This window comes from Lissotriton vulgaris, chromosome 9, assembly GCF_964263255.1.
Source record: "Lissotriton vulgaris chromosome 9, aLisVul1.2, whole genome shotgun sequence".
In the NCBI taxonomy this organism is placed as follows: domain Eukaryota; kingdom Metazoa; phylum Chordata; class Amphibia; order Caudata; family Salamandridae; genus Lissotriton; species Lissotriton vulgaris.
In genome coordinates, this window is record NC_141697.1 from 1,102,834,505 (window position 1) to 1,102,857,891 (window position 23,387).

A 23,387-nucleotide genomic window follows, 5' to 3' on the forward strand; every position below is an offset into this window, starting at 1 on the left:
TAATAAAAATCGATACCCTGCAGAGGAAGTCACTGCAAAATCTTTGTGAATTGATCTCAAAATATTTTCGTCAGTGTGCACTTGTCAGGTTTATCTAGGATAGGGATATTTCTGTAACAAGATAACCACAATTTGTTTCTACCTCTAAGTAAGCATACTGCCACAAATGCAGAGTAGTGTTTGGAAAACATAGATGAGTCAGCAGTGTAATGTATTATACATGCACGTATAACACGTAAATGTCAGAGAAGTTTGTAAATCTGACAACCACGCGGAATTGATAACCAATTGTGGCCCTAAAATGTACAGTTTCAAATTTTGTGCGTTTTTGCAAACTGAGCCAGCTGAGTACGTATGGAGACCTATAAAATTGAATAATGTCTAAGGTTTAACAGGGGTGGGGACTTAAGTGGCACAAAGCAATGCAATGCTAAGCATTGCATTGATTTGTTTACCATTCTAGAAGAATCCAAAATACAACACCAAGGGAGCACTTGTGTACCCCCTTACCATATTTATGCCTAGGACCCCAGCAGATTTTATCTTACACAAAGACAGTGAAGAAGAAAAAACACAAATCATTTAAACTTAAATCCATCACACTATCTAAACAGAATGCAAGCTCTGTTTTTTAACATCAAGCCAATCATGTAAACATCAATCCAGGTAAATGAAGCATTCTTACTTCTTCTTTGGTACTTTGTGTTGAGACTTTTGACACCATTCCTTGATGTTAGTGTATTTCCAAATGAGGTGGCAACTCCAGGCAAGCAGCCCAGCAAGGAACAGAGCCATAAATGTAAAGATGAGCGGAACATACCAGTCAGTAGAGCTGAACGTGTTTACAGTTTGAGTCACAATTGTGAGCCCCGCTCTTTGCTGTTGAAATGAATAACAGAAGAAATAAGTATTACAGAGCAATATCACTGCCACTGACAGTTCTTACAGATCACTTCTAACTTGAATACATTTCTACTGATTACCCAAAGGGTTTCGTAATCTTTTTAAATTAAAAGTCATCTGCGCATTTATTTGACTAATGTTGTGCGATCTTAGGGGCATATTAGCAAGTACCTCGTTAAAAATTATCTCTGTTTTAGCGGCAGGAAACTGCCGCTAAAACAGCGATAATGTGCTTGCTAATATGCGTTTTAGAATTCCAATAGAAGCCCAGGTTAGATGTGCAGGACATCTAACCTGGGCTTCTATTGGAATTCTATAACGTATATTAGCAAGCCCATTATCACCGTTTTAGCGGCAGTTTCCTGCCACTAAAACAGCGATAATTTTAACGAGGTTCTTGCTAAAATGCCCCTTAGTTTCTATGCCACCAGGCTGTACCGGGAATCAAGAGCACCCCTGGAAACAATGTTCAAACCAGCCGCTGCTCTATTCCTGTCACTGTCATTATCCCTCTTCCACTCCTCTTTGCTCTCTCTCCCTCTCCCTGCTGCCATCAACACCAGGGAGCTGGAAAGAGAGGCAGAAGCTGTCGACCTTAAGATGAAGCACTGTCCAAGTGGAGGGGATTTCAAAAGAGGGGTGGGGTACAGCGAGGGGCAAAGTGGTTACAAAAGAGGCAAATTTGTAGGACAATACAAGCTGGAGGGAGGTGACAGCACAGTCTACAGTAATGAGCTAGGAAGTGTAGAATGGTTAACAATAAATCATTATTACGTTTTGGGCGTTTAAGACTAGATCTATATTTTTCTTTGTATTGTGTGTGTGTATGTATGTGTTATTTGTATACCACATACCTATTTATTTATTTATTTATTTATTTGCAAGTTTGTACCGCACTGGCTTCACTCCCGGAGGAGTATCTCTGCGCCTTTGGCTTCTACAGAGTATTAAGAAGAAGGGCTTTTGCAGAATTTCTAGTCTACTGTTTAAACAGGAAGGTCTTCAACATTTTCCTGAAAGGAAGGTGGTCTACACACAACCTGAGGGATATTGGGAGACTGTTCCAGAGAGATGGTCCGGCTATTGATAGTGCTTTCGCCCCATGTCTGGCTTTCTTAGCTCTGGGTACACACAGAAGGCCTTGCTCACTTGATCTAAGTGTCCGAGTAGGAGTATAAGGTATGAACTTGGTGGTCAGGTATGCAGGACCCATTCCGCTCAAGCTTTTATGTATGGTACAGCATACCTTAAACTTGGCCCTCTGTCTGACAGATAGCCAATGTAGTTTTGTCAGTAGAGGTTTGGATGGCGTGCGGGGAGGGGCGTTCAGGACCAGGCGAGCAGCTGTGTTCTGGGCCACCTGAAGTCTATTTATAACTTCCTCATTGGCAGACAAGAGCAAGCCATTGCAATAGTCCAGACGACTCAGGACAAGCGCCTGGACCAATGTCTTCCTAGTTGTGTCGGGTAGTAATGGGAAGATTTTCCGCAGCATACCAATTACATGAAAGCATGCTCCCACCACCTGGTTGCCATGTTGTTTGAGAGTGAGCTCCTGATCTAGTCGGACTCCCAGGTTCTTGACAGTTTGTTTAGGTTTGGGCACTGGGCCGAGATCTTGTGGTCTGGGGTCCAGAGCAGTTTTGCCTCACCAAACAACATGACTTCTGTCTTCGCCACATTGCACTGCAAGTAGTTGGAGGACATCCATCGTGCCACTGCTTTCATGCCCTGGGAGAAGGAGTTTCTGACCTCAGGAGTGAAGATCTTAAAAGGAAAGAGGAGTTGCGTGTCATCCGCATAAGATATTGGGATGAATCCATATCTTCTCATGATGTTAGCCAGGGGTGCCACATATATGTTAAAGAGAGTGGGGCTCAAACAAGAGCCCTGTGGCACCCCCTTGTAGATTCCAACTTTCCTCTGACCTGTATGTGCCCATAACTACTTGCTGGGTGCGGTCAGTCAAAAAGCTCCTCAACCATGCTAAGGCTTCCTTCTTCAGGCCGATGTTAACTAGCCTGGTAGTCAAGGTGGAGTGAGAGACGGTGTCAAACGCCGCAGACAGATCCAACAGTACCAGGATAACAGAGTGACCCCTATCCTGGTACATGTGTAGATCATCTGCGACTGACATCAGGGCAGTCTCCGTACTATGTCTGGGCCTGAAACCAGATTAGGATTGGTCCAGCAATCCAGCAGATTCAATGTATTTAGACAGATTACTATTTACATGTTTTTCAATAATTTTGCCTAAAAACGGAAGTAGGGATATAGGTCTAAGGTTGGTTAGCTCCTCCCATGGAGTAGCAGTGTTTTTTCTGAGTGGTTTTACCAGGGCCTTTTTCCATCCTTTTGGAACCTGTCCTGTGCTCAGTGAGAGGTTAATTAGTCTCTGGATGATGGGTCCCAGAACCGTGGCTAAAATGGGCATGACCCTTGCAGGAATAGTGTCCATCGGAGATCCACTCTTTATCTGAAAGATACTTCCTACTACTTCCTCAATAGAGATAGGGGGAAAGACAGAGAGGGAGTGCATAACGGGATTTTCTATTTCCAGATTTGCAATGAGGTCATTATCATTAGTGTTATATTGGTTCGAGAGCGTGATTTTGCTGTAAATTGCATCAATTTTTTGGTTAAAAAAATGAGAGATATTATCACAAAGTTGCTGTGAAGCCACCTCTGAGCTTTCACAGGCTATGGGTTTGATAAAAGTCTCTAAAATCTGGTAAAGTGTTTTGGGGTTATTACCAGCTGCTAATAGTTGAGATGCAATATGATTTTTCCTCGCCGCCCGGATAGCTTTGTGATATGTTTTCAGGGAGTCTTTATATAGTTGTTTGTCTTTTTCAAGGCGGGAGGCCCTCCAGTTCTTCTCTAGTTTTCTTGCGGCCTGTTTGAGCAATCTAAGATCCTCTGAAAACCAGATTTCTTGTTTGTGTGCTGGTCTAGGTTTAAAAATCTTTAGCGGTACAATACCGTCTATAGTTTTAAGAAGAGTTTCTTCGTATTTATGTAAGGCGTTATCAATGCTTTCATTAGCGTCCAATGTCGGGCATACAAATTTATTATTGAAGTCTTGTTGGGTCAGTTTATGCCAAGGTCTTCTTTTATTTGCTAGGGTGGTATTTCTGATATCATATGAGGTAGGAGTGGGGGTGTAAAATTCGATTATGAAATGGTCAGTCCATTTGACTTGATAAGGGGCCCTACATTCAACCTGCAGGGAATTTGTTAGAACTAAGTCTAGCGTATGTCCTGCCTGATGAGTGGGTTCGCTGTTAATTAGCCTTAGACCCAAAGTGCCAAGGTCTGACAATAGTGTCTGTGCTTCACTGTTAAAATCCAACTCACTGTGAATGTTAAAATCACCTAAAAGAAGGAAGTCTGAATTGTCATATATATGGGGTGCCAATGCTTCCATCAAATTAATCGATATATTTGAGCATGGCCCAGGGGGGCCGTATACTAGTGCTCCCTTTTTACTATATTTGCTTGAGGTATGGATTTTAAAGATCAGTAGTTCTAAGTCGGGGGTGCATATTTCATCCAACACCGTGACATGAATTTCTTGTTTGTGGACTATCGCTAATCCACCACCAACTTTAATTGGGCGATCCAACCTGACAATTTTGTACCCTATGGGAATTCCCAATGTTATGACAGTATGTGGTTTGAACCTAGACAAAAGACGGAGGAGTGCTGTACAGGGTCAAATGCAAATATACAATTTTCAATTCAATTTGTAATCTTTATTCGGTTCTTAAAAAGACACCATAAAAGCACAAATACAAAAACACACAAAAATGTTTAAAAAACGAGAATAATTTTCCATTAAAAGGTTATAAATGTTAAAATTATCTTACACCATGATTCAGAAGGCTAGGGGATCAGGAATTTAAATGTTCAAGGGAACAAGAAATGTTAGGGACCAGTTTCTCTAGTATTCCTCAGTCTTATTGCCATCCGGATAAAATTTATGATACAAAAAAGGGTATAAGCATCCTCCGCTTCCTGTAAGAACCTCAGGGCCAATTTTGCATGTTTGAACTTTAGGTCTTTCAGGATCCCCACCAAGAACTTACGTCTTGGGACGGTATAAAATGGGCACAATAAAACAAAGTGAAGGGTATCCTGCGGAGACCTGTGGTCGCAGCCGCAGGTACCCTTCTCCTCCACAGTTTGGGTGAACCCAGCCGGGACCGCAAGTAGATGGTGAAGCATGTTGAGTCTGAGTCATGACATAGCGGTCCTGAGCATTGTACATGACCCTTAGATAAGGTTCCATCCCATGCTTCACTGTAAGTTCATTATAAGAGAGATTAGTAGGTTTATGGTTTTCTTTTTCTGCCCTTGTTGACTTAAGCAGTGCCGGAAAGAGTTTTTTCACCAGGGCCTTACTCTCAGATGTGATAGAGTCTGGGGATGTAAAAAGGTTAATACAATCAATCTCTGTCAGGGATTTCTTGACGAATTTCAGCCAAGGGATGGTTTGACCTTTATCTCGTTTGAGGCAGTCCAATATAATTTGTCTTGTGAGGCCCGCCTCTGGGTTGGTCCATACTTTGACCCATGCCAGGAGAGGTTTAATTTTAATCCTGTCTTCAATGAAGGGTTCTCCCACTTCCTCATGGATGATGTGGGCTGATACACTCTGGGGCACTTTCAGAATTCTTCTCAAAAATTTATTTTCTTCTGTCTGGATCTGCTGTACTTTGTTGTCCAGGAAGCCCCACACTTCTGCCCCATAGGATGCCTTCGCACAGCAAATTGACCTATACAAGTTCAATATTTGTTCTGGGGACCATTTTCCTAGTCTTTGCCCGTACCCCATGATGGCTCCTACTGAGGCTGCCAGTTTCATAGAATGCTTTTCTACCAGAGGTTTAAAGGTAAGATGGTGATCAAATAGAACCCCCAGGTATGAAAAGGTCTTGACCCGGTCTATTTTGTGTGACCCAATGTGATAGGTGAAGTTCCCTTTTGTCAGTTGCCCTGATGACATAATATAGGATTTTTCCAGGTTTGTCGCCAGGTCCAGTTTGTCCATGAACATGACGAACCCGTCAATTAGTTTTTGTAATCCTAGAGGGGTTCTGGCAAGCAAAACCGCGTCATCGGCGTAGAGTAGTACAGGCACTGCACGATGACCGATTTGGGGCGAGTCCACCTTAAGTTTGAGGAGGTCTTTTTCCAGCGAGTTAATATAGATAGAAAAAAGAAAGGGCGCGAGGATACATCCCTGCCTTACTCCACTAGTGCAGGTGAAGGGGTCGGTCTTTTTTCCCTCTTGAGTGTACCTCACACTTGCGGAGGTGTTCCGGTGGAGATTTTGCAGGGTGTCGACTAGCGGCTGATCCACTCCTAGTTCTAACAGCATGGACCAGAGCTTTCTTCTATTTACGCGGTCGAAAGCCGCTGAAAGGTCCATAAACCCCATGTGAATGGACCCCTTCCCCGCGATGGTATATTTAGCTATCAGGAGGTATAAGTTTAGACATTGATCGGTGGTGGATCTACCTTTCCTGAAGCCATATTGGGTTTCCGAGAGGACTTGGTGCTCCTCTGCCCAATCTTGCAACCGCTGTAGAATGACTCTCCCCAATACCTTTGCTGTCAAATCAATGAGAGAGATGGGTCGGTAGCATTGGGGGTCATCTCGGTTCCCTTTTTTGTAGATGGGAACTATGGTCGCCGTTGACCAGGACTGAGGCAGACCTGCCACCACTGCCTCATTTAATACCCTGGTCAGCAACGGGGCCCATAGATCGGGTCTACTTAGGAATAGGTCTGGTGGAATTCCGTCCGGACCCGGTGCCTTATTTTTACTGAGCCCTGCTATTCCCATTTCGATTTCTTTCAGGGAAAAGTCCAACTTGGCCGGCTGATGGCCCCTCGGAGCATCCTCCAGGGTTAAGTGGCTTGAGTGATTGTATAGGCTCTGGAAGTGGTTCTGCCATTGTTCCGGCAGAATAGTATTCATAATTTTTGGTGCCCCTAGATCCTGAAAGCATGGGGAGTTAATCACTTTCCAGAAACCTGCGGAATCTTTCCTTTCAGCGGCGTCCCTTAGGTCCTCCCAGGCTTGATTTTGTAGGCTTTGCTTGCGTTTCTTCAGAGCTTTTTTATATTCAGCTCTATTCTGTCCCACCATGATCTTATCCCTTGGTTTGGTGTGGAGGCTATCCTTCAATTTTTGGAGCGCCTTAGTACAGTTCGAATCAAACCAGCGAGGATTTGAGGGCATTTTGTTAGACCCAGTAGTCCTTAGGGAGTTATTTACATGGCACGCAATTTCCTCAAATGCCCTGACCACCTGAGCACCAACCACACTTGGATCAAGGCATTTGTCTATTGCTTCTGAGGTTTCTGTTAGTAGTTTTTTGTAAAATCTGTCCCCATCAATCTTGGCCCATTTAATTCTTCTTCCTTGATCCACTGCTTTTTCCATAATGTCCGGTCTCTTTGGGCACGAGTTAAAATCAAAACCTTCAATTGTGATAATGACCGGGTTGTGGTCACTAAAGATGCTGGCCTCTATTATAGTTTTGCTAATGTTTCTTTTTAGTATGGGAGAGACTAAAACATAGTCAATGTAGGAGTGGCAACCTCTTCCTTTGAATGTTGGGGTTAATTCTCCTTTTTCACCCAGCACCACCAGGTCTAGAGTTTGAGTCAGGTTGTACCTTTTCGTTAGTCTCTCCAAGTCCCATCCCTCTTTTGAATGAGTGAAGTGTGGGCCTTTCATTATGGTGCATCTTGACCAGTCTTTGTTAAGGGGTTTTAGTTTATCACAAAGGTGGCAATTAAAATCTCCCATAAGTATTAAGCTTGGGAGGCTTGGTGTCTTATTTAAAAGATTCAGATTTCTTAGACAGGCTTCCAGCTCGTTTACGGCAGTTCCCTTCTCCGTCGTTCCAGGAGCATTGTACCAGTTGACTAGGAAAAAGGTTAGTATTGGTGAGACGAACCTTAGTGCTTGAAGATTGTGTGAAGCCCATTTGATGTTAGGCCAGGTGCCCTTAATGTCTAGGTTGACATATGTAACGAGTCCTCCACTAGCTCTCCCCGAGGATACTTTTTTAGCTGGAACAGAAAAACTTTTATAGCCTTCCAACCTGTAATCATTTAATTCGGTAACCCAGGTTTCTTGCAGGCATATGATCTGGAATTTGTTTATATAGCTGAGCCATTCCTGCGATTCAAATTTGGCCGCTATTCCTGCAATGTTCCAGGATGCAATTTGTAAGTTTTCTTGGGTCATGTCCTTTGGAATTACTTTTGGGTCTCCTGATGGGAGCATAGCATGTTTTCCCACTTTCGGTGAAATAACAGGACCGGGTTGTATGCTGCTAAGGGCAGCTAGTCTGCTCTGTTTGGTAGTTGACATATGTTTTGGGGATTTTGTCCGCTCTTCTTTTTCGTCTCCTACCCCCATTCTTCTTTCTGATGATAGTGGGCTTGCCTCCTTCCACCTTGCGATCTTAGGGAGTTGTTTATCCCGTCCCTGTCAATCGACCTCTTCAAGTGTGCTGAACCTGTTCCAGTGTGCATGCTGCATTATGGAGGAGTCATAATTTGGAAAAACATAATTTGGCCTTTGCCACTGGGGTGGTCCATATTGAAAGTCCATATGGGGTATTCTAGTCGGTGGTGGTCTGTTGCTCTGCCTGGGTCTATGAAATGCGAAAGGGTAAAAGTAGTATAGATGTACCGGATGAATTTGTGAGCGGGTGTAGCTCGGGGGGGCATTGCAGATAAAGTTGACTGCTGCCATGTCTCTGAAGTTTACCGTAATTATGTCCCCTGCTATGGTCTTTGTACCTTTACCGATCCACTCCCCCCTTCTTACTGAAAGAATCTCCCCATTAATATTGGGGGGCAGTGGCCTGTGTATTTGTAACCACTGTGCACATTTGTTTTTTAGCTCTACTTGTGATTCCCGTTTGCCCTCCCTTAAAGGTGGAACTCCTGTTAAAACTACTACAAAGGGTAATGCTTCAGGTGGAAGGTTGATTGACCTTAAGCGAGTTGCTGTTTTGTTTTCTTTGGTAGTTGTTGTGGGGGCAGTCGAGTTGATCATCGGGTTCACTTTGGGAGTTTGAGCATTGTTTCCTTCCAGTGTTTGAGAGGGTCCAGGGGGTGGTTTGTTATTATCCTTGATTGTTTGTTTATTATTTTTACCTATGTTCGGTGTGGTGGTAGCCTTTTGCGTATCTTTGATACTTTTTTGTGTGACTCTGTTGGAGATCTTTGCTGCCGTATCTGGTGTTGCAGCAGTCTTGTCTTTGGTTAGTCTTTTGGGTATAGGCTCATTCTGTTTTATTTGGGTGCTTTCTTGCGCTAGTTGGCCTTTCGAGCCGAACCCCTTATTATTTACGAGTGATGTTAATCTATCGATTTTGGCTATGAGGGGTTTTATCAGCACAGTGATGGAATGTTCAAGGTCCGTTTTGAGGTCAGCCACCATATTGGTGATTCAACAGGGTATTCCTGGTGTGGATGGATTTATAGGCGTTACCAAATTATGGTTTCTATTTTTTAGTGAACCTTTTTTACCCCCGCATTTGGGACCTTCCTTATGTGAGGTTTTGTCTATAATATTTGATTTCTTATTGTAGTTATTTGTTTGTGCGCCAGATCTCTCACTACTAGTTTCGATGGACACCTGGGCACAGGGGAGGTCGATGAAGGAAGAGGGGGTGAGGGGCAGGCTAGTGTCAAGTTCCTCTGCCATATTTTGGGAAGCTTCTGTTAAGTTAATAAGGGATTCCTGGGTATCTGGGACGATGGTCACGGGTGGTAGGGACATCCTTCTTTCAGTGTTTGCAATGGCATTAGATACCGCCCCTATGGTTTGTTTGAGCATCTTGTCGATGGCAGTTAAAGTTGGTAAGGGCGGAGGCAGATCCGTTTTAGATTTTGTGCTTGATCTTAGAGTAGGCATTTTGGACTTCTTGGCGGTCTTCCTCATAATCTACAATGCAGAATACGAGTGCAGAAGGAGTGTTCGACAGATTTCAATCAAGATTCAAGATTCAATGCCTGGTATGCGAGATGCGTTGAATCAATTTAGGGGGGGGCCCGGCCGGGCCTCTTCTGGCCTCTGAGGGCCACAGAGGGCCCGCCCTTTGCCCGGGCTTCGCTCGGCGTCCCGCCCGCGTCCCGCTACGCGATGGGACGTTGTTCTTAAGGAAAAGCGTTGCAGCCGGGGGCGTGTCTTCCTGGGGGGCGCGGCCGTGCACACCTGTGCGGCGCAGGGACTCCTGGTCTTGAGAGTCCCTGCAGCGCACGCCCTCAGTTGGATCACGGTGCTCTCTCCTCCTTACTCCGTCTCACGAGCACTCCAGCAGCCTCGACCCCACGCCACACGCCGCGCAGTGGCACCCGCGAAGCGGGTGCTGTAAGATGTAGGAAAGCGGCGGGGCGGTCAATCCCTCCTGGGACACGGGGAGGCTGCGAGTGAAGTCGGCGTTTTTCCTCACAGATTGGGCGGCAACACAGTGCAGGTACGAGTCCAAACAGGAAAGTGTCCCACGTCAAACAGGATGTCTTCCTGCTTAAGAATTCTGGTCAGCCGGGGGGCGTGTCTTACTGGGGGCGCGGCCGTGCACACCTGTGCGGCGCAGGGACTCCTGGTCTTGAGAGTCCCTGCAGCGCGCGCCCTCAGTTGGATCACGGTGCTCTCTCCTCCTTACTCCGTCTCACGAGCACTCCAGCAGCCTCGACCCCACGCCACACGCTGCGCAGCGGCACCCGCGAAGCGGGTGCTGCAAGATGTAGGAAAGCGACGGGGCGGTCAATCCCTCCTGGGACACGGGGAGGCTGCGAGTGAAGTCGCCGTTTTTCCTCACAGATTGGGCGGCAACACAGTGCAGGTACGAGTCCAAACAGGAAAGTGTCCCCAAAATATACATTCAATGGGTGATAAGATAGGGAAACTGAGTAGTGCAAGAAGAAGTGTACTGTTACTGCATTGTGATGTAGTTTACTTTAACAAGCCATGTCTTCAAATCTTTCTACAATGAAAGCAGTGCTAGGGCAGTACTACTGGATAAAGGGATGTTCTCCCAGATCCTTGCCTTATATAAGTAAAGGTGTCCTGTCTGCCGGTAAGCAGAGATCAAACAGAGGTGGTGAGCTTGTCTGCAAGATAATTAAAAGGGTTGGTCTTGATGGTTCAGTGATTTTAAAGATGGTGCGAGCTGGCAAGGAGTGCTCATAGAGCTTCATCAGCATTTCTCTACTAATAGATAGGAATTAACAATAATATTACTCTGATTGCACTGTATACAATTGCATTCTGTATATGAACATTACTGCTTGATGGTAAATTGTGTTCAACATATGCATTCTGAAAATTCTGAAGTTTGAACCAAATATCCTTGCCATTTGTCACATCAATTCCCTTGATTAAATAATGTTATTATAGATTTAATATATAGTTATATATGTTAAAAACTAAAGGTTAAAGCAGCATTATAGTGAGGAATTGTAATAATATGTAATTTTACGTTTGAAAGAAACCTTATAAATTCACTGAAGAAAACAAAGATTAAAGGGAAGGTATTGTAAAAATGTCAGTTACAACATACCCGTTTAAATTAACGCAACCACTAAAATTCACAGTTCTAGTTACTTCAAGTAACTATAACTCATCACCTAAAATAACTCTTGTCCCTGCCATGTACGGTGTTGTCATCAATGATGTCATAGAACATGTCATACGTGGTGTAATCGGTGATGTAAATAGCAGGGCTCATCCTCTACCCTAATAAAAAAAACGTCCACGACCCGCCCATGCCTGGCACACCAATGGGCTTTTTTTTCGAAAGAACAGGAGCTCACCTTTTTTTGAAAAAAATAATTTTCTTGCAAATTAACCCGAAATTTGAGGTAAACAAAAAAAATGTTTTGGTCCTAGATCTCCACCAGGCCTGGAGGGGGCAGGGTATCCCGACTGTGCCCCTCTACATGGTTTTTTACCTTGCTTTAGGACAGGAGACTGTTTCCAGAGTCCTAATATGGCTACTACCACATCTTTGTTGTTGTGGTGGTAGACAATCAGTTTTTGTCTTTAGATCTGTTGGGTCTGTGGATACACTTTGGCATGACTTGTACATACATTTTAAACTTTAAGGGCCCGATTCACAGAACTAACTTAGGACTAAATCCTAAACTTACTACTTTTGGTTTTCACAGAAGTTAGGATTTTGTCTTAAGTTTGTCTTAAGACAGACTTAAGACAGACTTAAGTAAGGATTTTGTCTTAAGTCTGTCTTAAGTCTGTCTTAAGACAAACTTAAGACAAAATCCTAACTTCTGTGAATACCAAAAGTAGTACGTTTAGGATTTTGTCTTAAGTTAGTTCTGTGAATCGGGCCCATAGAACTCAGAAACTAGTGAATGGATTAACACCACATCACAAAAAGTAATTTTTTTGGACCAAAATCTAGCATTCTTTCACATTTCGGTGTAATTCCGTTCAGCTGGTTTTGCGGTATTGCTGTTCAATTTTCCTAGGGAAAGAGCATAGGGGAAAATACGTTTGGGACACCCCTTTTTCGCGGCCACAATTTCACATATCACGCTGAAACTTTCTAGGGAGGTGTCCACGTTAATAGCAAACAAATACAATTTCTGTGACCTTCACTGGGCAATAAATAATTAAATATAATATATTACATATTTTTTCCACAGAAATTCACCAGTTATAGTTTTCTCAAGTATCTATAACTCCTGCCCGAAGGTAACTATACCTCGCCACTCTGCCATGCACAGGTTTATAATCAATAATTTCTATGCAAAACTGATGTCATAGAAGATGTCATGAGTGATGTAATTCATCAGGTAATTTGGAGCGAGTTATAATTAGCTTAGAGCACGAGTTATAGTTACTTGAGATAACAATAACTGGTGAATTTCTGGGTTTTTAGACTTGAATAGGTTACGCTGTTGCTGCATATTTCACCTAACTCTTTTTTAAGGAAGCCGTTACTTTCTGTTCCTTACCATGTTACATAAGGGAGAAGAAAAGGCAGAAGAAGGTAAATTGGCATTTTTCTCTAGAAATTCTTAAAAAGAATTACACCATTTACACTTCTCAATGTATGTTTTAATACTATTTGAATCCCCATTTAAATACCTACCAACCTGACCCTCTGCTGACCCTCAGTTATGTTACCAGTTTTGTTTATAGTGGGGTAGAATTTTGGTCCAGGTAAAAGGCCGCCTCTGAATCACTCCCATTGAACAGTGGCTTTATGCCTAATATTGCTGGGGTTTTCCAGATACTGCAGTTATTTCCATTAAAGACTTAAGCTGTCACCCAAAAAGCTTATGAAGTGATGTCACAGCCTCTACCACCCCAAACAAGATCATCCATCAAATCTTAAGTTTTTTGAACGAAAAATCAAACCATGGATGCTGGCCTACCATTACATAATGGACCTGCTGCCACGTACATTAATTCCAAAGAAGGACTGGCAACACAGGGATATTTTTATGAAAATGACATAACTTGTGCCCCACGTGCCATTAGACGTGTTATGTTAACAACTTTGTAAAGTTGTTACCAGTAACCACGCTCATCGGTCTTTTTGTTTATTCTTGTCTCCTTCCACTCGCTCTCCCCCTTTCAATAATGGTTTTAGCGCCTTGACGCCTAAGGGTATAAGTAGCGCTTTACAAATGTCAAAAATAAATAAAATAAATAAATAAGTGCCTGGTTACTACATAAGGATTGTCCCCGCGCTAGGTTTCATGCCCTAAAACAGTTAAAACATTTGGGGACACATATATGTTTGGGGATACATTATATGTTTCAATGTGCATGATCATTCTAATAAGATAACATACCTTGTATATCTATGTATGTAGTAATTGTATTTTTATATTTGCACCCCAAATAGATTTGGCAGTCTTTCTTACATTTTTTAAAACTTTTTTACAATTGAGGAAAAAAATTACTAAAAAAAATGATTGTTTTTCATAGAAGAAAACATTAATGAACTGAACAAATACAATAAATATGAATAACAAATATACATTAATATTTGATTGATTTGCATAGCAGTGGGTAGCCCCAAGAGCGAATGTTAGCCGTTAATGAACGTATATAAGTTGTGTGGGAGTTTCTCTCAATACAACAACTTTGTAAAGTGTCTGGGTACTCTATAAGGAGTGCCCCCGCACTAGGATTCCTGCCCTAAAGCAGCCAAGACCTTTAGGATTCCATCAAGATTTAGTTTGTCTGAAAAAACAGGTTTTGAAAGACCGTTTCCAAATGTTCCTGTCTCAATTCGGCTGGGAAGATGTTCCAGAGTTTCTCCCCTGTAAAACTGAACGAGTGGCCTCCCATCCATGCTGTTTCTACTCTGGGGATTACAGTAAGTGCTGTTCCTGTGGAACTAAGACATCTGCTAGGATGATTCGGCTAAATAAGTGGATGTAAATATCCTTTCAGGTTCAGGATCTTATGGCAAAACGATAGAGCTTTAAAGATAATCCTTTTCGTGATTGGGAGCACAATGCAGTTTGACAAGGGCTAAGCCAATCGATGAGTGTCTGGTACTATCCAGTAGCCGCCTAACTGCTGCATTTTGTGGATGTATCCCCCACACATGGCAACATTTTAGGGCTTTGTCCATCCGTAAGGGTGGTGGTAGAACTGGTGGAAGTGGAAATAATGAGCACTGGTGTGATTGGTTTCTGGGAGTCTACCCAAAATAAGATCCCACCTTGAATACTATTGCTAGGCCTGGGCGGTAAATTCCGTTCCGCTCGCAGAATTTGTGTAAATTTGCCCAAAATTCTGCGTTCCCCATTTTAGCGAAATATTTTGCTTGTTCACGTTCTCAAATGCGTGTTCGCGAGATATTTCCCCCGGAGCACACAAACAGCGATTGCGAACAGTAAAAAGCATCGCGAACAAGCAATTCATGTTTACGTGTAATTTCTGCATGTTCGCAGAGATATTTTACCGTTTCGCGGAGATTTGCGTACCTCGATTACGTAAATTACACCCACCCCTAAATGCTACCAGCACACCATGCGTCATAAGGATTTTCTCAGTGGTGGTAAAGGGGTCAGCTCCCCTATTGTAAAAACAACATCGCCCCATGCTTTAAAAGGGGAAGGGGAACCAAGCTGAGGGTGGATGGGAAAGACTTAGAATTCGCCATTTTGGATAATACTGATAAATCTTGAGAAACTAAACGATTTTCTGAAAGGTGGTCAAAACCTTTTTCTTCTTCTTGGCGTGGGCCAGACATACGTTTTACTGTACACCCAGGAAGCAGACACTGACGCCCCAAGGAGACGCACTGTTAAGGTCAGAATGTTAACCCATGTAAAAGACTTGCGCCATTTTGGTGACTCTTTTTGCAAACAATAACTGTACCAATTTGTACTTACTTCAAAGGTCGTGGGGGGCACCGATGGTGGATTCGATCTGATCACATTGATGTCTATGAGCACAGATCCTGTCATGGCTCGAGCTTCTTTTTTACCTCTGAGATTGTCGTCAATAATGTGCACAAGAAGATTATATTTACGTCGGACTTCCGCTCCATCATCAAAGTTAAATGGATTTTTAACAATTAGTTTAGGACTGTGGGAACCACGAGTAGGGTCAAAGGTGAAATGGTTATTAACGTTTCCTGAAATGATAGAAAATACAACATATCAATTCTGCTTTACAACAATATAAAAGATATCTAAGTGAGACAAAAAGAGAAATCATATATAGTGATTTGTTATGTTTTAAAACACATGCATGCACCTTTTTTAAAAATACCCACACCACAGTCAAGTTCTTTAAAATGAGTAAAACCACAGCTCTGTGGTGCTTTATGAAGTTTTGGAATCCAATGCAATGTGGATTTGATTTAGTCAGAATGAATCAGCCCTAGACAATTTTGCTCAAGATAGAGCTCATTATTTATATCCCTCAATGGAACCTATAAACTACTCTAATTTACAGTCAACACACTACGGGCCTATTAGGATGGCGGGCGGATTGCCCCCGCCAGGCCGGTGGTGGCTACCGCCAGCCTGGCGGGAGCAATCCGCCCGACAGCCTAATGGGCCCCTAGGTGATGAATGAGGTGCACTTCTTCAGGTGGACCATCAACCACCTCTTTTTACATCAGGCTTAATATACATTGATAAAGTCAACAGAGGAGATTCACATATTTAAGTTATAGATTGTACGTAGTTGCATACCTTTAATGGTATGCATCGCTTTCAATAAAATTTCGATCACAAATTTTGTTTCCTTCAGTTTACAGTTTCAACTACATAAGCCTCGTTTTTCCAACTTGTGCATTTTGGGGTTTAGATTCCTTGATATCAGGTGAATGGACATACCTACTAAAATAAGATTTTAGCTGGAAAACCACTGATATCCAAACTATCAGCAACTCAAGATGCAATAATATCTTTTTAGTGTTTGTTGGCTTTAATGAAACCTTGATAAACCATGTTGCCTCCCACTTGTATCCGCAGAGTTCGCCTCTGGAATCTATTATAATGTGTATAATATATTCTCTCTTTGATATAGAATCGGGGAATCCACATTTCTGCAATAACTAATTCGAAATCATTCTGACATGAGTGGTCTGACATGTCTTTTATTTCTATTGAAGTCTAGGCACCAAAGTTACTCGTGTATTAGGATAGATTTTTTAATTACCCACTATACCGAAATTATGAATTTCTATATCATGTGGCCGACGGTTTCCGATCTTTCAATTATTACCTTTCCCACTACAGCAATTGCACGTTTATGCATCGGCCTGAATTTTTCTTAACTGAAAACAGCTGCAAAGTTTTGCGTATAGCTATTAGAGAACAGAGAAATCCAGAATAGGAAACATGTACTCTGGACTTTGGCAAGGGCAAAGAACGTGGAAAGTATTTTTGATGGACTAGGGACTGATGAGAGACATATGACGTTTTGTACAAAATGCCAAGCACTTCCTTGAAATCAGGAATGTGCTGCCTAGCGCCAATGCAGGCACTCTTTCACCAGTGCAGGCACTCTTTCACCAGTGCAGGCACTCTTTCACCAGTGCAGGCACTCTTTCACCAATGCAGGCACTCGTTCACCATTGCAGGCACTCTTTCACCAGTGCAGGCACTCTTTCACCAATGCAGGCACTCTTTCACCAGTGCAGGCACTCTTTCACCAGTGCAGGCACTCTTTCACCAGTGCAGGCAAAAGAAAGGAATGCACCATACAATGTTAAGTACGGCAAAGTCCTGTCGTTTACCTATCACGCAGTGCAGCCGATGTTTTTCAGTGTTAAAATGCAAGGGTGGGGTGACAGAAGAGAACGCACAGCTTGTAAGCTGCAATACGGACTTTTGGTTAGGTCATGAGATTTACAAAAACAAGGATAAATACATAAATAAACAAAGAAACATCTCACACAAATGTGAGTAGATCCGCAGAGTTCTAAAGAGACACAAAGGCACCCTGTATAATTGTATATATATCTGCCAAATAAATAAATGATGAGTGAGATAAATGTATCTTATGATAAGCCAGGAGTACAATAAGGGACCCAAAGTGTGCGAATGGGGCCCTCTATGTTTTCATTTGCATCTCTCAAGCATATGCGTCAACATCACCCACACACAAAGAGAGTACCTGATACAATCTCAAAGCGCATTGCAGTGTCATTGGAGTCTCTGTCCTTGCAGATCAGCTTAAAGCTGTTGATATTCATCCCCGCGGTGACGTTGTCAAGTATGATCGCACTGTAGGAAGGTGGCAGGCACACTGGTGCTTCGTCATTCTCCTCTTTGATGTTAACTTTTACCTGGTGAGAAACAATTAGGTGCCTTGTTCATTTATGCACGTACATATTGATGCAGAACAAAGCATGAGATGGAATTACAAAACGAAAATGAATATAAACATGGCCTACTTACATGCATAATTCAAAGAACCCAAAATGGTCAATCTTTGTGCCAAGACTAATGTGCATGGCCTCTGATCGCTGTGAGGCAGGAGGTTTATCTGGATGCCTTGCTAGCATGTGCACTTTGTAATTTATTAACTTCCTGGTACCGAATGCAACAGAAAGCAAATATCAGGATATTTTTAAAAAATGAGAGGGGAAGAAAAATTATGTGCAAAGAAAACTTTTTGGGGGGAACACCACACAGCATCAACTATAGACACATACATCAAGGTAGAAACAGAGAATGTAATAGTCATGGGGACAATTACAGAGATGGCCACAGTAGAAACTGAAATAAGTCCTGACAAAAACATTTAAAGCAGCTCCTAATTATAAAAGCCCATGATTAAAATGGGGCTTAATGAGCACACTACAGTCATGTCAGTCCATCCTGGATAGATCACACGCGTCAAATGTATACCTTTGCACCCAGTCTCTGAAATAAAAGTGAAAATCTTCCACTGGGTCATGGTCCAATGCTATGGCAAGTGAGGGCCCAACTGAAGCCAACGCCATTGGATTTGGCACCAAAATATTAAGAGTGGAATAATCATGGGTGTTGTAGTCACAGAGGTCGCTTCAAGGGTTGGATAGATTTGCTTTCTCACCCCGTCCCAAGATTTTACCTTCAGACTTAGCTTCTAATTTATATGGTGACAGTAAGCATACTCTTTCGAAAATGCTGATGGAGTATGTTTACTGCCAACATCATGGTCAATTTGTCAAACTTAAGTGCAGGCGGACAAACTGTATGTGCCAATTGGCACATACTCAATGTCAATGTTCCCAAACCAAAGCAGTTACCCAAACCCATTTTTGCATATAAAAAGAATAAAACACTGAAAGATCCTATAGTGAGATCGCGAATGACAGCCAAGACAACTACCACACAAAGATCTATAACAAATATGAAACCGGTAGTAGGAAATTACATCTGCTCTAACTGCAAATCCTGTGGGTCAGCAATAGAGGGGGAGAATCTTACCTTCAATAAGCAATTAATTCAACCATCAGACCTAAATAATTGCAGAACCACGAATGTAATCTATTTGATAATTTGTCCTTGTGAAAAAGGTTATGTAGGACAAACAGGTAGAGCACTCAATGTCAGGCTGACAGAACATAGATCAGCAATAAGAACAAAAAAATTAACAGCACCCATGTTGAGCCACTATGTAGAACATAATCATACACCAGAGAACATGGCATGGTTCATCCTTGAAAGGATACATCCAAGAGTAGGCTTGGAACAAGATAAAATACGCAAAATGAGAGAAGTATATTGGATATTTCTTTTGGGTACTGAAACTAATGGGTTAAATGCAGAAATTCCGTGGGAACAAGCAATCCATTAATAAGAAGTGACTGAATAAATAAGATAAGAAGAGGTTGCTATTAAAATGGGCAGGAGTGAAGGGAACAAATGACTTATAAAAAAGTATATATGAAAAACAACGCAGATTAACTGTTTTATCTGACTATTGCCTGCAGATGGCAGCATATCCTTTGGCCTATCAGAAAAGCTCTATTGGACTCTACGATCGTTACTACATAGAGTATCCCGATCGTAGTAATCCCAAATTTATATTAAACATACACCCGTGGTCGCTTATGACCGTGTTTGAAAGCCTTCCATATATCTCATAAATATAGCTAAGTAGAATCCTCTCTATTCCAGCTCATTCTTAAATTCGAAGCTGAAATCTAGTCTAAATATACCACTATAAGATGGCGGACCCGCTAACTCCTGAAAATAGGAAAACAAGTCACACAATCCAAAATCACGCGAGACCTCGCGAGTCCCGGAAAAACGGTACCAATTGGCGCCAAAATATCTGAGTTTAAATGGAGCGAGATCTAAATGAACTGAGATGCCCGCTACACCCAGATGAAGAACATGTCGTAATGCCCGATCAAGAACACTTAAGGTATGTGAATAAATAGATAAGATCTAGGCACCGTAATTTTTAGGACGCTTAAGCTTAAATTAAATAAGACAGCTCATGTGCCTTTCATTTTGTAAATATAGCCAAAAGATCAGAAGACGAGAGGTATAAAACAAATTCATCTAGCCTATATAAATCGACTGCGACATTAACAGCTTGACGAGAAGGAACATACTCGGAGCTGACTCTCGCATACAGGTAGATCGTTTCTCTGCCTTATTTTTAGTAGAGAGAAGAAGTATGTCGTGAAATCAAAAGCATTAAAAAGAACTATATATATATATTTTTCACAGAAGTATTACCGAGAGGACGTCCAAAAGTTAATAATCGAAAGGTAATCAGCCCCGAACTCCAGTAGAAAATACCTTGGGCAGCCACGCTAAAAATCAGGTACCTCCATCCCGCTAAATCCGTATTATAATATATACGTAGCCTGTACCATCTATACATATTGTGTGCATTTCTTATCTTTAGGGAGCTAGAAATTGGCTTTTAATTACGCTCGTGCGACATATCACTTGTCCAGACCGATGACATCCAAGTCTGGAAAGTTAAGGTACGAAAAGATATATATCTTTAAATATTAATAGCAAGGTATGAATTGCTCAAATGGATTAAATTAAATAGACCAAATGATAAGCACGTAAGATTCACCTATGCAAACGTTGACTATCCGAGAATTTCCATCCCCCTAGACCCTTCTCTCCCTGACCCTTGGCCCTTGAACTTATGTCTAGTACATATGAGCTACCATCTGCAAGCAAGAAATCAGGTCCCAAATGTCTGAATGTATATAGTGTATAGATAAATTCACTGCAAGTTGTGCAAAATGTATATAAGATGTTGTAAAATATGTATATAAATGTAAAGTTTTTGTAAATAGACACAAATGAGTATGGATACGGAGACACCTAACCATGCAGGGCCGACCCTTGGCAATGGGGAAATCATAAATAAGAGTGATAGACAGAATCTATGATACAGATAATAATTAGGGAAGTAAGTGTCTAGACGTTGAGAATGAACAGTTTGTTGTAAAAAGGGTACATACTAAAACATTGTCTTTTTATTACTATAGCTACTGTTGATTTAAAAAAGAAAAATGCAGAATTCCTGAGGAAGGCGAACGGCCGAAACGCGTTGAAAGGAATATTCTCTGCGTGTTGTTGAATATTTTAAGGATTATCTAATGTGTACTGATTACAATGTATTATATGTAAAAAGTGTGTGTACAAAAAAAACAAAGAGGTGTGGATATATGTATAATCAATAGAAATTAAATAAGAGAAAAAAGGAAAAAACAACAAAAAGATGAAATATAAATAAACATACTTAACAGAGGCTATCTGGTAGAATATTGATTTATCCATAAACAACGTCTAGTTTACTCAAAAAGTATAAATGTATATAACCTGACCAACTCTTTACAAAAAAAGGACCTTTGGTTTAATCAAGAGAAAGATTCTCCGTCTCAACAGGATTAAACCATTCCAAGGGCCCTGTGGAGTAAGGGCTTTCAGTGGAAGAACTCATATTCCACCCTCCTGATTTACATGGGTAAAATTAGGTGGTATTTTTCACTACCCATCACAGTCAGGAAACCCCTGCTAAATACTCCCCTTGCCATGAGAGATGAGTCCCATGATGAGAAGAGCATTTTCTTTTTTATTTCCAAAAAGAAAATCCTGCATGGAGGGCCCCTGCACCAAACTGCAAAAAGTGTTGACATGATGTAAATGTGGCGTATTTGTATAGCGCGAACAGTGACCCGGAGGCATCCCGGCGCTTGTACTCCTACCACAAGGGAACCCCTCCTGGCTTTTCCTTGTGGGGTGTCCACTCCTGGGCATCCCATGGTGAAACCAGGCATCCCTTGTGTATCAGGGGGCCTTTGTGGAGACTAAGCAAGCTATTGCCCAGAGTTGCAGCGTGGGACCCATGCTTAGAATCGGCACTGAGGCGAGAATATCCGGTCAGAGGAATTTAAGCCCGAAACCCGCCGAGGCGGGAATCGAATCCTGGTCCCTGGCCAGCGTTCTGCATCAAGGTCTGCCGCTCTAAGCATTGAGCCACACTTCTCCACATGAACGCTGGTAATGTGGTTCATGGCAAGGCTTTAAGAAATGACCGCCTGCCTGGTGGTCATTTCTAAATCTGATGGGTGGTACCTCCAACACAGTGACGGATCAATATACTCTGTTGCCCTGGCAGAGAAACGGGCCTTCTGCCAGATTATGTAGGTACAAATCCTACTTATGATGCGCACAGCTATTCAACTGAATGTCCTGACGCAGTTGCCAGAAGTCAGAATTTAGATAACCATCATTCAAACCTGATTAGAACGCCAAGTTTTCAGTAATTTTAACAAAGGTTGATAAACTGGAGATGGCGCGCATATCAAAGGAGAGCTCATTCCAAGAGGTGGCACCCAGAAAAGCCAAGGATCTGCCTCCCGGTCCAGTCTTCAATATTCTAGATCTCACAGGCAATAAATCATTGGCAGATCTCAGGTTTTGGGTAGGAGAATGGAAGCTGAACCTTGCTTTGAGGTACACAGTCCCAGATTGATATGGCCCCCTGTGTCAGCACCAGCACCAGTGCCTTGATCACAATTATTTTCCTAATTGGAAGCCAGTGCTGAGCTCGCAAATGTGGGGATATATGCACTCTCATAGGCAGTTTTAAAAGGAGGCGGGCTGCCGCATTCTGCACCACCTGCAATGTTTCTAGGGGTATTCCGGCAGACGCAGGTAAAGCCCAATATCATAGTCAAGTCTTGATGTAATAAGAGCCGGAATAACTTTTTTTTGCAGAGGGAGACAGCAGGTGTAGGACCTTTTTCAGTGAGTGCAAAGCATGTTCCCATCTCTGATTTTATGTGTGGCTTAAATGACAGATTGCCATCAACTTGTACCCCCACGTTCCTCCTAATGCCATTGGGAGGGCCTGGAGGAGAGGTATTTTCAGGCCAGAAGGCCTGACAGATGTTCAGCTGGATGTTGCCAAAAAAGAGAATCTCTTTCTTCTCAGCATTACACCCAATCTGATGCGTTGCCATCCAATGAAAGACTGCTATTAGTCAGGTTTTCATTACATTCCCAGGGAGCTCTTTGCCTTTGCCACATGGGAACAGAAGCTGAGTGTCATCAGCACATGAGATACATTTGGCACCTAGGGATACCGTTAACTGAGCAAGAGGGGTAAGATATACATTAAATAATGTAGGGCTCAGAGTGAAACCCCGGGGCATTTCGTCTCTCAACTCATGAAGCTCTGATGAATAGGGTGGCATCCAGATCTGTTGGCTGCGTCCCTTTAAAAGTGAGAAAAGCCAGTTGAGGACCTGACCCGCTTTTCCAAGTGACAACAAGCACTCAAGGAGGCTGCAATGAGGAACCGTGCATAAGACTGCTGACAAGTCTAGCATTATCAGCACCGCCTTCCTCCCTCCATCCAATGTGCCTTTGATGTATTTGCTAACCTCCAAGAGAGCAGTTTCATTACTATAGTGCAGTCTAAACACTAACTGACTGGGTCGGAGCAAATTGTTAAATTCCAGATACTT

The 23,387-nt window shown here is 42.4% G+C and overlaps 1 protein-coding gene across 1 annotated transcript in view; it reads right to left on the reverse strand.

Moving 5' to 3' along the window:
* The window catches only part of LOC147692864 (cadherin-related family member 3-like), a 650,553-nt gene that overhangs the window by 89,460 nt on the left and 537,706 nt on the right, over positions 1 to 23,387 (reverse strand). The window contains exons 13-15 of the mRNA XM_086939084.1: positions 17,561 to 17,732; positions 15,322 to 15,566; positions 686 to 879 (exon numbers count right to left, since the gene is read on the reverse strand). Coding sequence (XP_086795210.1) covers positions 686 to 879; positions 15,322 to 15,566; positions 17,561 to 17,732 — 611 coding nt within the window. The remainder of the gene's footprint in view (positions 1 to 685; positions 880 to 15,321; positions 15,567 to 17,560; positions 17,733 to 23,387) is intronic.